The following is a 14,654-nucleotide window of genomic DNA, read 5'->3' as shown; positions in this document are numbered from 1 at the left end:
TCACAATATAGAAACGAAAAGAAGAACAGATAACACAATAATTAATTACCTACTAATTTCTTCAGGCAAATTAAGTCAAATCATGGCTCCGTTTCACCTAATTACTATACAAAAACAAAGAAAAGAACCATATATCAATCTATCAGAACTACTTGTAGTTTCCTACATAATTTTCTCGGCTCAATTACCTCGAAAGTAGGGATTTCGAATAAGTTTGCGCTACAAGATTGTCTTCTCTACAGAATTAAGAATACACAGAAACCGTGTACACGGCAAATATGGAAGCATCAAAAACCACTCCATTTAAGTAGTGTTTCTCGAACAGGCTTGATTAGTCACTCCATTCAATTAGCAGTTGACAGTAATTATTTTATCTCTAATGTTCTAAAATGGGAATAGTTTGTGAGCTAGCTACATTCAGCGTGTTAAGTGAGACGTGCTCCGGGCTTCTTCTCTGTTTTTGGACACAGTGCACTGCATGCAACAATGGCCGACTGAGGATTCTGTATATTCTTAATTCTGTGGTTACCATATTACATTAGGCAGAACTGGAATGTGGGCTTGTCCACATCTAATGGTGAAATTAAATTAGCCTGCACCAGTGGTTCTAACAGAAATAGTAATAGTAATAAGTTTATTTCAATTAACAGTTACAAAGCAAATTAAAAATAGTACAAAATAAGGCAAACATAAGGTAATGTGTATCATGAAACCCAAATTCGATAATACTGCTATAGTGCAAGACTGAGTCGCAGTTATTATCGCCCGTCTCTGGAGCGAGAACCATACACTTAAATTAAATCTAGTGAGATTAATAAAAATAAAAACCGAAAAACTTTTTGAATTAAATTCAATTGAAAGCATTGATAAACTTTTTTTTTTTCTACATTTACATAAATACATCCATAAGATTTTTTTTTTTTAAATATAATTAATTGTACTTAAAAAAATAAATATGAGTGTGTGCGTGCGCGTGTGTTTATGTGTATGTGTATGTGAGTGTGGGTGAGGGTGAGGGTGTGATTGTATGTATTATTGAATAAGGTTTTCAGTCTCATCATAAGTTAGGTTAAGAAGCCAATTCGTTAATTCAATTTTACATTTTCGTGATGTTAATGAGTAAATGGATATTTTTTTATTAATTTTGTTATAAAGCATTGAACTTATGAAGTAAGAGTGGCGACCAGCTAAAGCGGTTCTGCGTGGTTCAACTTGACAAATCTTATCAAACCTACGCTTATTTTTAACAAACTCTGAATCATAGGTAGTATTGCCGTGCTTACGAAGAGTAATTAACAGCACGTATAGTTTGCGTACCGAAAGAACCCTGCCCTGCTTATATAATTCAGTGGTGGGAAAACGTATCGGTTTCAGCATCATCACTTTCAATACAGACCTTTGGGCCCTTTCCAACCGAAGCATTATAGTTTTGCCGGTACCTCCCCAAACTGTTATGCAGTAACCAAGAACAGATTGCACGAAAGCAAAGTATATAGATTTTAAAGTTTCTATTTTGGCTGTATTTCTGAGATTTCTGAAAATATACACTTTCTAACTCTGGAGATAACAGATTCAATGTGATCATTCCATGTGAGACACTCATCAATAACCACACCAAGGTATTTGATGCTTTGCGTACGCGCAATCCGGCTACAGTCACAACTTTTATCAAGTGGGACAGAACATCGATGAGCACAAATTGAGAATGAAGCAGGTGGCAAGGAACGCCTTGATCCAAATGTTACAAATTTTGTCTTTGAAACATTGACTGTTAGTAAGTTGCAAGACAGCCAGTTTATAACATTAGCCAAAGCTAATTCAGCATTACCACGTGCTTCCTACCATGTTAAGCCATGAACAAGAAGAGCCGTGTCATCAGCATAACTTATTATCTTGCAATTTGGTAGGGTGAACTGACAGAGCTCATTAATGTATACCAAAAAAAGAGTGGGCCCAAGTACGCTTCCTTGTGGCACCCCAAAATTAAGATTCTTATCATGGCTGGTTACATCGTTTACGGAAACACTTTGTGTTCTCTCAGTAAGGTAACTTTTAAATAGAGTTAAGGGCAATCCACGCACACCTAACATTTCTAATTTATTTAAATGTTTCGGAATACAGACTGTGTCGAAGGCTTTAGAGAGGTCTAAAAAGATGCCAATAGTCTTTTTCTTTTGGTCTATGTTCTGTACTGTGGTATCTATTAAACTCGTAACTGCATCCTCGGTCGATTTATTTGATCTAAAACCAAACTGATGATCAGAAAGTAGTTGGTTTTCATTTAAAAATGATACGAGTCTCCGATTCAAAAGTTTTTCTAGAATTTTAGAAAGAGCACTTAGCACAGAAATTGGTCTATAATTATCGACACAGTCTCTGGGACCCGTCTTATAAATGGAATGCACGATGGCTCTCTTGAATACTTTGGGAAATACGCCAGTTGAAAAACAAAGATTACAAACGTGCGTTATAATAGGTAAGAGTACGTGTCTAGCTGATTTTAAGATAGATGTCGATATACCATCCCAGCCCACAGCACAGTTATTTTTAAGTCCAAGGATGAGCGACTCGACCTCGTTACTGTCAACACTATTTAGGAACATTGAATTAGGAACGATTGAGTGACTGTCATGAGAACACTTATGGCAGATATGATTACCAATTTTAGAGGCTAAGTTACTACCTATATTAACAAAAAAGTTACTAACCTCATTAGCTGAAGACACTGGGTCACTCGAAACAGTCATCAGATCATTGAAGTCTTTTAATTTTTTATTCTTTATGTTTGCAAAGCGTTTGATAAGATCCCATGTTTTTTTTGAGTTATTTCTAGCTTTATGAACTTCTGTGCGTTCGTAATCAGTTTTAATTTTTTTTAATAAATTATTGCAAAAATTTTTATATGTAAGTTGTCTTTTTAACGGAATTGCTTGGATCATTTTTTAGTTTTCGATATAGTTTGTCACGGTTACGAATGCAACGAAGTAAACCTGGAGTAATCCACGGCCGTATAATTCTTTTTCTACTAGGAACAGTAACCACACGTTTATTAGCTTCAACCACCAATTATTATAAAGTTCTTACCAGTTTCTCAGTGGCAGTTTCAGGGTCTAATGTATTTAATATAGCAGAAAAATTAGTTTTTTTAAGTGTTCTTATTTCAGCAGGTTCATCTATTCGCGTGATAGTTCGAGCTGCTTTCGTAAGACCTTTATTTTTAAGATTGCAGCACAAGATTACTGGAGAATGATCTGTGAAAAGAGTATCTAAAACAATAGTGGTGACTTTATTGTTACTTCTTAACGTATTACATGGTCGAGGCAACTGTTGTTCCTAGTAGGGAAAATGTGAGCAGGCAACAAACCATGACTAGCAACAAGGTTAAGATATTCGTCGGTCTGTTTATCATTAGATGTCAAAATGTTTATGTTGATATCACCAATAATAGCTTTAGTTTTCATATTGGATATTGAATTTAATACTGAATCAAGGCTTATTATGAAAGGAGTAAGGTTAATATAAGAGGGCGAGCGATAAAGAGCAACAATTGCAAGATGATGCGAAAATTTCAGCAATAAACAATTACCTTCACTGAAATCAGGTTCTACGACAGAGCATATCAGAGAGTCACGTACGTACGCAACAACTCCATCGTTTTGATTAGCGTGCTTAGATTTAAAAGAGTGATAACCAATTAATATAGGTACATTTGACAGCTTGCTTAGCCAGCATTCAGATAAAATTATGACATCAATTGTATCGTTTAGGCGTTTAAGTAAAATTAAGAGGTTGTTAAAATTACAGTTAATGCTTCGAATATTTGCGTGGAAAACTTTTAACCCCTTAATCCCCCTTAAATATTGCTCGCAAGTTTCAGGAATAAAAACAAAAGAATCTGACACTGATATATCTTCTATATCATTATTGATTTTTGAGTCATCCATTTCAATAAACTTTATTTTTAACCTTAGCTTTAACAACATTTCGACCCGTCGAAAAGACCAACCGTGACAGTTTCAAAAATATATAAAGTAAATGACACGGTATGATCTCACAAAACAAAAAAACGAGGATATTACTATGTAAGATGATTGAGACTGTATTACATGACTGAACGACGGGTATATATGAGTAGAAGAAGTTGTTTTTGTGTATTTGTGTGTGAGAGTGATATGTAATGTAATAATAAGAAACCCAGACATAATAACGAAAAACGTGAGTATATGAAACAGTAGTAAAACATGACAGGATAATAAAAGAAGAAAGAATTAATAACGAAAAAATACTGAAAACATTAAGAATAACATCTAGTCATTTTTGTGATTTAAGATTTTCCAGATCAGATTCATTCCTAATGAGAATAACCGGAGCTCCTTCTTTTCTTCGTAAATATATTTTACCGCTTGATGTCCAACAGTAACTGTACTGATTTGAGTTAGCAAAGTCCTTGGTAAGGAAGAACAGCCTTTTTGCCTTGGATGATAAGCTTTCAGAAATAAAAATCCAGTCAGTCTTAGTTTTTCTGTAGTAGGGCGATTATTTTCTTTACTTGTTTTTCTGTACATACGAATGACTCTCTCTTTTGTAAGTACGCTGTTAAAATCTACAAGCACAGTCTTATGTGCCGGGTCACGTGAGTTAAAGCGGAATACATCCTTGATTTCATTTGGCTGGATGGACATATTTAGGATTTTACCAGTCGCTATGATGGTGTTAAGAAGACTGTCTTTTGTTTCCGATTTGACAGTCGGAATATTCCTGATTTCAATGCAGGTTGCTCTAGAGAGTCTTTCGTAGTTGTCCAGCCTATCCTCTAGAAGCTGAAGGTATTGCAGATTGGACTGTTTCTCAGATTCCAATTTTCCTATTTGAGTGACAATACAGTCACATTTTTGTGATAGAAAATCCACGGAATTCTGTATTTCACCATTTTGTTTTTTCATATCGTCCACGGCTAAAAAATTTTTTTCAAGTTTGTCAAACTAGGTTTTTTGCTCGTTCTTTAAACTTTCTAGGATATCCTTGATCTCCACCATAAAGGAAGCTAGCCGATCGCCTACTTCATCTGATCGACGCCGCTTGTTTCTAAACCCCTGTTTGACTTTTGGGGTTTCTGTCACAGGGTATTCTTTATCATCCTCAATTAAATCTCTTAACGTAGAGTTATGCTTAGAGGGTGACAAGCCCGAGGTTGATGGTGGGGTGCGGTTGAAGGGCATGTTTAAAAGTCATAAAATAAAAACAAAAAAAAATAAAAAAATATATTTGACCACAGGATTCGAAACCAGTGCCGTGCCGACACCGTACTCATAGATCTGGCGTTCATACCAATGTTCCAATGATATACGGCTATCCGGGGCGAAAATTAGTTACTGTCTGTATGATAGTCACCGGCACGATACCGGCAGAGTAATTATAAGTCCAAAGGTCAAGTTTGATGCATTCACTGAATCACCGATGGATTTTTAAAACTTTGCACTGCAAACCGTTATGACTGAGCAAATTTTTTGCAATTTACACTTCACAGCCTTTAAAATATTGCACTATTTCTGCTTATTATCATATAACTATATTAACTAACTTATAACTTATAAATATACAAAGGATTTATGCGAAAATATTAACTTATTCGGCAGTTTAAGATTTATTGTTGATTAATTGTGTACGTGTTCGCACTCCGGTAGCCCGGAGGGGGGGGGGGGGGGGGGGGGGGCAGTGTAATATGATTACGTTCATCGTATATATATATATATATAATATATATTATATAAAGCTGGCTGGGTGTGATAGATAATACATTAATAGACAACAAGACTTTACAAGAAAATTATTTTTTCTATAATATAATATATACACCAAATCCTTTCATATTAATATTTCTTCCGATTTTAAGAGGATGTTTGAAAAACGGCGTTTTAAGTATTTTTTAATTACTACACAATGATTTAGAGTTAAGATGACAAAAATTAAGTTAAAAAAACAGATTTGGAATGTATAAAATGTACTTCATTCATATGATAGTTTTGAAGGCGCATTTTCTCTATGAAAACATTGAATTCTATATTTAAATTTAAATTAAAAAATTTAATTTAAGAATTTTCATTGGAATTTATATAATATGATAATAGTGAAGTCTCATTTCAATTCTGAGGTTGTAGAAAATTGAATTCTATATTTAGAAGAGTTTACTAGCATTCGTAACACACGATTTAACTTTTGACGGCCGATTTTCGCAGTGGGCAGCGACCCTGCTTTCTGAGTCCAAGGCCGTGAGTTCGATTTCCACAACTGGACAATATTTGTGTGATAAAAATGGATGTTTCTCAGTGTCTGGGTGTTTATCTATATATTATGAGTATTTATGTACAATGTACATTATTCATAAAAATTATTCATCAGTTATCTTAGTACCCATAACACAAGCTACGCTTACATTGGGACTAGATGGCGATGTTCGTATTTTCGTAGTATATTTGTATATTTATATTTAACGTACAAAATTAGTTATACGGTTGTGATTTATCGAAGCGGTGGATCAATTATTTATTATATGCTAAATAATGACCAGTACGTTTTCTCATATGATACGGAACGAAAATTGATTGTTAAAATTTTGTCTAATTTCCTATGAAAGTTTGATAATTTTTTGGTTGAATGCCTCTAATCAGAGCAACACTTCAGATGCAAGGACCACGTCCTGCAACATGCCGCCCTGTGTTCACAAGTCTGAAGCTTAGATGTTAGGCTTTTTGGGCCTGTAATTACACCGGCAACGATGCCCTTCAGACCGGAACCCAGCATTGCAATAATCCTGCTTAGCGGCAGAATTAAGCATGGCCAGTTAAGCATAGGTAGTACCTACAAAGATTACATAAACAAATATATATACACAAATCTGCACCGTTACGTGGTTGAAATACCATCAACACGTACGAAGCGTTTTGCTTCTTCCTTTCTGATCCGCACCGCAAAGGCCTGGAATGCCCTCCCATCTTCCATCTTCCCTGATACCTATAATCTGGGTACCTTCAAATCAAGAGTGAATAGGCATCTTCTAGGCAAGGCGCTTCATCTTAGGCTGCATCATCACTTACCATCAGGTGTGATTGCAGTCTATATATTTAAAAAAAAAAAAAAAAACGACAAAGCTAATTTCGATGATGGAAATGGACTTAATGGAAGATGTGGTGAAAAAGTTCTTAGACTTTAATATGTACTCGGTATTAAGGATTATATGGATGAGGAAATTAAGAATAATTTTTAAAATATATAAAGTACTACCTGCTTCTATTTCGATAGAAGCAGGCGTTGCGGAAATCCATAATATATTATGAAAATTAAGCTTAATTTGCTATAATCTACGAACGGCAGGAGAATTTGTATTGTGCATTTTATAATTTCTTCAATCCGTATACTCCACACCAAACAGATCCTCGGCAATGTACCCTCTACGCACGTTTCGCTCCGAAAGGAATGCTCCGGTTTCGGAGCGTAACGTGCGTAGCGTACATTGCGGTTCGCGGAGTATAGCAAATTAAACTTATTTTTCATAATATATATATTCACCATCAGGGATGGGTTAAAACTTACACTTCATGCCACTCTGCTAAATGATACCCTTATTGTCAACAGGTAGCAACGTGGACTGATAAAAAAGGGCTGAGTCTGCTAACTCCGAAATACGAAGTGCTTCGTACACCTGTATTAATCGACACAAACAGGACCTACATTGTATCTACAATTATTCAAGATCCATTCATGATGCTAAAACCTTCAGAGTATAGTCAGCGTGAAGAGTACACCGGTTTTTGCAAGGAGCTTATGGAATTAATTTCTTCGCAAATCGGGATTCAATGTAAGTTGCATAAGCGTTTGTTCACCCAGACCTCATATTGTGTGTAAAGTCCGTTGTGAACTTCTCAAACAACAACATATTTCCAATTTCAAAATAACCCATGCGAGTTGTATCATCATTTTTTCTGTCATTTTGATCACCATCATCTATCAAATAAAGAATCACTCGTTCAGTTTGATAGTTCCAGATTTTACCTAAGATCAAGCTGGATTGAATTCGGTAGCCTCATTCTAGGCCAGCATATATCTCAGTTGCTCAATGATATGAGAGTAATACTCTCACATCCTTAACAACAAAATTGACAGCGCCGCGACAATGTGTAGATGTAGAGTGCCACCTTTTGTTCATCAACCTAAGTCGATGGTGTTAAGACTCATATTCCCGTAACAACACCAACGAACTTCAGACTAGAATGCTTCGCGGCAGAAATTGGTATGGTGGTAAATATTTGCACGGATAATCCAGTCATGAAAAACTCTATTGTGACTGTGCAAATTTTAGTGTGAAATCTTATTATTACACGAAAACTCTTTTTTAACAAAATACTAATTTATTTCGCTTACCTCTTCACAATAATTATTTATAACTTTTAATGGACCACTGTAATAACACAGCACTGTAGATATGGGAACGTGACTACGAGCCGCAATACACTGATAATCTATCTATAAAAAATACCATAACGTTTTATTTACCACCAGTAATAAATGTCCGTCAATAAACGTACTGAAAAGAATATTCAGTCAATTATTAAAGTAAAACTTACGTAATATTTGTTGTATAATCATGTATCGAACTACGTATTTTACATTTGTTAGTATCACGACATCAGTAGCTATATATTCAATTGCTAACAAGTGTTTCAAGAATACGCCTGAATTAATTCCGAATTCTCTTTTTAGATGAGATCCGAATCGTAAGGGACGGAAATTTCGGAATTGAAGTCTCACATAACAATTGGAACGGGCTCGTTGGGGAGGTCCTTCGAAAGGTAAGTACCCAAAAATGTCAGTTACTACTATGTTCATTTTAATTTAAATGTCCGCTCTAACTCGTCTTACCTAACCATAGAGATAAAAAATAATTTCAAATGAGTAGAAATTTCAAATAACAATCAGAGGCTACTGTCATCATGATCATATTCATCATTTCAACCCATTATTAACCCAATTCGGGTATACCGTTGAAGCAAGTGATATATTAATTGCATAAATCGCACATAACTTAGAAACCTTAGAGTTAGAGCGTGCTGGGATTCGAACTCTATCCCTGGAGAGTGATGTCAAAGTCCTACCCACTGGGCTATCACCGCTTCTGTTATAAAATATAGCTAGCTAATAATTGCCTAGTATAACTATAGCCAGCTAGCTAGCTAGCCATTTATTTTATTCTGACAATACCAAATTTTCACACTAATGTAGACTCTCAAAGATTATTACAACATTTTTGGTTCATCATTTCCGAAAAAGCAACCGTCATAAGAAATACTTTAAGAGATATTTAAAGAGCAAATTTTTTACGTCAGTGTCATAAAAATTCCTTGTATATTGTTCACTATTATAAAGTAAGGCAAGGCAAGGCAGGAAAGTTTCACTTTGCTCTGAGTTAAAAAAGGTTGTAGAGAATATGAATAATTTTGCTCTTCAGTTATTACATTCTTAGTTATCTTCCATTCAATTTGTTTCTTGCATTTGGTTTATTTGGACAAAAAATTATTTCATTTCGAAATATTTCACTGTTCCGTTTGTAGTGAAGCATATGAGTTTTTTGAACAAGCACTCGCACGCGTTTTTACAATATCTGGCAATCGTGTTATCTATGTTATAACAGCTACTGTTGTAACGAAAGTCACTTTACTTCTGTTATCTGTTCTTGGTCCTCCATATTTCATTTCACTAAAGCACACTCAAATAATCCACTTTGTAACATATTTACCGGTGATAATAGAAAGCTTTGTACTCGATCAAAGGGATGGGTACAAAAAATAGATAAAATAAGGGACGTGTACAAGGGCCATTCGACATCAATAAAGGCAATCCCAAAGCTTCTTTAAAAAGTATATAGATCAAGGCTTAGAGTGATTTTCCATTAAACTGGGCCGTCAGTTGTTGTTGGACTGTCTCTATGAGGGTCGGACATTCAGTAAATATTGCTATAAACTGAAATCACTGCGATATAAAATTGAAATAAATACTTGCAGCGCGACAGAATCTATCAGAAGAAATCTCAATTTTTAATATAGTCCTTGGTTACATCCTTTCATTAATTTAAGCAATGTGTTAAAATATATTTTAAAATTTAGTTTAATTAATTTTAAGTTTAATAATAATACATAAATTCAATTTTTAAATATTTATTTATTAGGCACAGTCATAATTAATGTGAGCAATAAGATTAATACTTGCTTAAACGGTAAAGGAAAGCATAGTGAGGAAACCAGGGAGTTCTGCATAACGCCATCGAAAAGCGTGTGAAAGACTTCTTACATCTTTGGGAACGTCATTGAGAACTCTCCAATCATTTTTGGTTTTCGTTACGTTGCTGCGAAGAAACCGATCAGAATAATATTATAAGTTAATAAATTAATAAATTTTTGGAGCACACAAAAATATAAAACAATGATAAAATTATTGTTCCAACGTGTAACTAAATATAATGAAAACAATGACAAATTGAAATATATATTACTAATAATAGAAAAAAAAAGAATAGTGTTAAACTAAATGGACAAGAAAAAGCTCAGTCTGCTTCAGGGAACAAACCGAGAACGTTAGTATAAAACATATCATATTTGTATAAAATATAGCGTTAGAAAACCGATTATCCGCTACCATCTTAGACTGCATCATCACTTGCCACGAGATGTCAAGGGCTATCTTATAGTAAAAATTAAAAAAAAAAAAAATGCAAAGTATGCATATTTTAATGTTCATTGCATGTCGCTAGCCATCGTGATTGGTTGATTGTGGCCAGTGGTTCGTTTTAGACGACGCTATAGTAGCGTTGGTCTCCAAAGTCCCTTTCAATAAAGATGCTAATAGCAAGATATCTCTCGAGGCATAGTATTACCACAAGCCTGATTATAAGTTAATTATACGGAGATATTTGATGTAACAATAATAGTATAAGTATTAAGAGTCTCGAAAGCTCTTACAGTCTCAGCGATAGTGCTTGTTGTTAATTATGGAGGGCTGTTACCTGGCCTAATTAACAAGGAGCAACTTTTGTAAAATTCTGAAGAAACCAGCTATTATAAAGAATCTATTTTGTTATTTTTTCATAAATTTAATGAACGCATTATTAACAAGTCTAAAATGAGAGTTCTTTTTGGAGTCAGTTTTTAGGAATAACACTACTTACATTTTCCGGTAAACGCAGCGTTAGTCGATCAGTAATTAGGTGGACAGCGGCATCCAATGTAACGCTTGGATTTTGGATCTTCCTACAAAAGACCTATGTGCAGTAAGTAGACGTCAATCATCGACGTCGTTCATGATGATGAATATGATTTTCAGAACGTTGCAGGACGTGTTCCTTGCATGCTGTGTATATTTGGGCTAATCAATCAGTAGAAAATACTGAACGAAGTCAAATACAGCCCTAACATGCAAAAGTAAAATCAAGTGACTCCTGTCACTTTATAAGGTACGCGTCGCGGAGTGTCGGTGTTTTATCTTCAATAGGGTTGCCAGAAGTAAACAATTAGAATGTTTGATTTAATATTTTTGCAGGGTGATAATATGCCATATGTAAGATTATAATAGAATAAACTTATGCACCCTCCAACAGTCTTTTGTAATTCCATTCCATTCCACGTTCTATATATATATATATATATATATATATATCTCTAAACACATATATCCCTACTAATATTATATGTGTGAATGTAAGTTTGTTTGTTACGCTTTCACGCGAAAACTACTGAACCGATTATCATGAAACTTTTTATGCATATTTTTGGAGGTATTAGTAATAATATAGTATACTTTTCATTGAAGAAATACGTAAGATAAAAAAAAATTGTGAAAATATCTTTAAATCCCATATATAACTATAGGTGTAGACTATGTAGCAGTACGCTGCCTCCCAAAATGGCGCGGGCGAAGCCGCAGGGCACATCTAGTATAATATATAGCATGTTTAGATAGCATGATAGTAATGATTTCGATAGCAGGAATGTGGATAAAAAACATTTCCTGCATGTTGATGGAGTATCCACCAGATAAGGATGCCACGGGGATCAAACACGCAACCTCCTACTTAAAACAACGCTAACTGCTGCGCCATAGAGCTCGTCAAAAACTACAATCACGCCTGATGGAATCTCATGATGAACTCTAGATCGGAGTCTACTAGTCACATGCTGCGCGTGACAGAAAAAAGCGGAATATGTAGTAAGGGTTCAGCGTTAGGTATCTGAAGCGTGGATACAAAACGTTTCACGTGAGTTGATTAAATGTCAGCCACATAACCACCACTCACGGCGTTTAGCAGTTCCTTCGTACTATGGCATTAGAGAAACGATGTTGTCAAGTTTCTAAGCAAACATATCTAATGTATCGTCTAAGTACAAAACATAGTTCTCGAAGGATTATTTAAGGTCTACAATTTTATTTCTTAAATATAATTCAACAAACCACGATAACATATGATCGTGGTATGTACCCGTTGAATTATATTTAAGAAATGTTGATTAACCATGTAAATCTCAGTTAAAAATCTTTAGTTGTCTACAATTTTATGTTGAACGATTTTACGGCTCTCTGCAACTCTAACCATATGCCCAAAATGCAAGGCCTACCTATATGGGACTACGATATCCATCAATGCTTCTAGACTTAGGGTCCAGCCATTTCTATTTCGGAGAAGTTACCTGCTTAAAAATTTGCCGGGTACTTCATGTCTTATACATATCTATTCTTAGATCGTTTCTACATCATATCGACCCATTACCAGCCCACTGCGGGGCACGGGTCTCCTCCTACAATAAGAAGGGGTTAAGGCCGTAGACCACCACGCTGGCCCACTGCGGTTAGGTGGACTACACATACCTTTGAGAACATTATGTAGAACTCTCAGGCATGCAAGTTTCCTCACGATGTTTCCCTTCACCGTCGAAGCAAGATATATTTTTAATTACTTAAAACGCACATAACTTCGAAAAGTTAGAGGTGCGTGCTGGGAAACGAAATCGGCCCCCCGAAAGTGAAGTCGCGCTCCTACCCACTGCGCTATCACAGATAACATAACAGGCGCTTATATTTGATAAGTAGTCAGAGCTTCGGCCTTACTTTTGGGGCGAATATGTTTGATCCCCAACACGTATCTCTAACTTGTCGGAGTTATGTGCGTTTTTAATTTCAAATAACACTCGCTTTAACGGTGAAGGGAAACATCGTTTGGAAACTTGTATGCCTGAGAGTGACGGTGTGTGAAGTCTACCAATCTATTCTTGGCCAGCGTGGTAAACTATGGTCAACACTCTTCTCATTTTGAGAGATTTCTTCTCACTTGCCCAGCAGTGGGACCGGTAATGAGTCGACAATGATGATGAGGAGGATGGGCTCATTGTTGAGCATGTCGGTAGCTAATCAAGAGGTAGCTTTTGGACCTATTAGGGATTGTCAATAGTCATGTCAAGACCCATGGCTAAGAAAGAAGTTTATTTGGTCCATTGTACTGTATATAATGTAGTATAATTTATGTAAACAAACAACTTGAAGCCTGCAAACTGAATGAAGCCACGCGTGAAGTGCAATGGACTTTACTCTGATTATATTGCTGTCTAACAATCACTGTACTAAATAATACAGAACAGTTGAACTATTTCAATCGGACATGAATCCTGATAACAACTCTGTCTTTGCTCCTAAATCAAATTCTCAGTATTAAGTTTTCCTTTTTCATTATTTTCTCCTATCAAGATACATAAACCTAATGGCAGAAAACTATTAACAAGAAAAAAAATACAGAACTTTAAGAGTAATACGGACAATCACTTTGTGAACAATAGAATAGTGAAGGTTTTTTGCTACTATTGAACAAAAGGAACTCTTAATTTGTTTTGGGCGTTCTCCAAACTATTTATGTATGTACTACATATGCTAGCTACCGCGTTTGGATTTGAACTTCAAGATACTATACATAAGGCACAAAGTAGAATGAAACTTTGCCTCCAGTTTCGGTCTTCGGTACAACGGCAACCGTATTACACAGCTGTAGTCGGGAATAAAGATCTAATTAAAGAAGCATAAAGTGACATCAGATGTCCAGAGGAGGTATTGTAGTTATTAAGAAAGGCTCCGCAGATGCGCTTGACTTTTTTTTATTATTTTTAAAGATATGAGATCAGATGATCTATGATGATCTATGTATGTCGGATGCATTACTATGTATTCTTGAACATTACTATGAACACCGGCAAACGCAGCTTTGGTAGACTTCAATAGGGTTTGCAGGCCTCACCAAAAAGTTCCTGCCTCACCAAAGTTTTGGAACTCCCCACTTATGTCAAGCAGATTTTTTTATAGACGAGCGCTAGCTTGCAATCCCACCTGATGGTAAGTAATGAGCTTAAGGAGGAGCGCCGTAGATGCCTATTCACTATTAATTTGAAGGTACTCATATTGTAGGTAGGTACTCGGGAAAATGGAAGCTAGAAGGGCATTCCAGCTGAAGATATTAATTGGATGGGGTGATGATGAAGATGGCTATGAAGTATCAAAGTACCATACGCAAAGTGTAGGTTTTATAAATCACTTTTTAATAATAAACCTAGAATTTATAGGTCAGGGGA

General features: G+C 35.5%; 1 protein-coding gene across 1 annotated transcript in view; it reads left to right on the top strand.

Annotated features, from left to right (window-relative positions):
* The window catches only part of LOC120636241 (glutamate receptor 1-like), a 204,876-nt gene that overhangs the window by 155,404 nt on the left and 34,818 nt on the right, over positions 1–14,654 (top strand). Inside the window, exons 9-10 of the mRNA XM_039907619.1 lie at positions 7,633–7,855; positions 8,758–8,846. Coding sequence (XP_039763553.1) covers positions 7,633–7,855; positions 8,758–8,846 — 312 coding nt within the window. The remainder of the gene's footprint in view (positions 1–7,632; positions 7,856–8,757; positions 8,847–14,654) is intronic.

Source organism: Pararge aegeria, chromosome Z, assembly GCF_905163445.1.
Source record: "Pararge aegeria chromosome Z, ilParAegt1.1, whole genome shotgun sequence".
Lineage (NCBI taxonomy): Eukaryota > Metazoa > Arthropoda > Insecta > Lepidoptera > Nymphalidae > Pararge > Pararge aegeria.
This window is presented reverse-complemented; position numbering and strand designations above follow the sequence as displayed.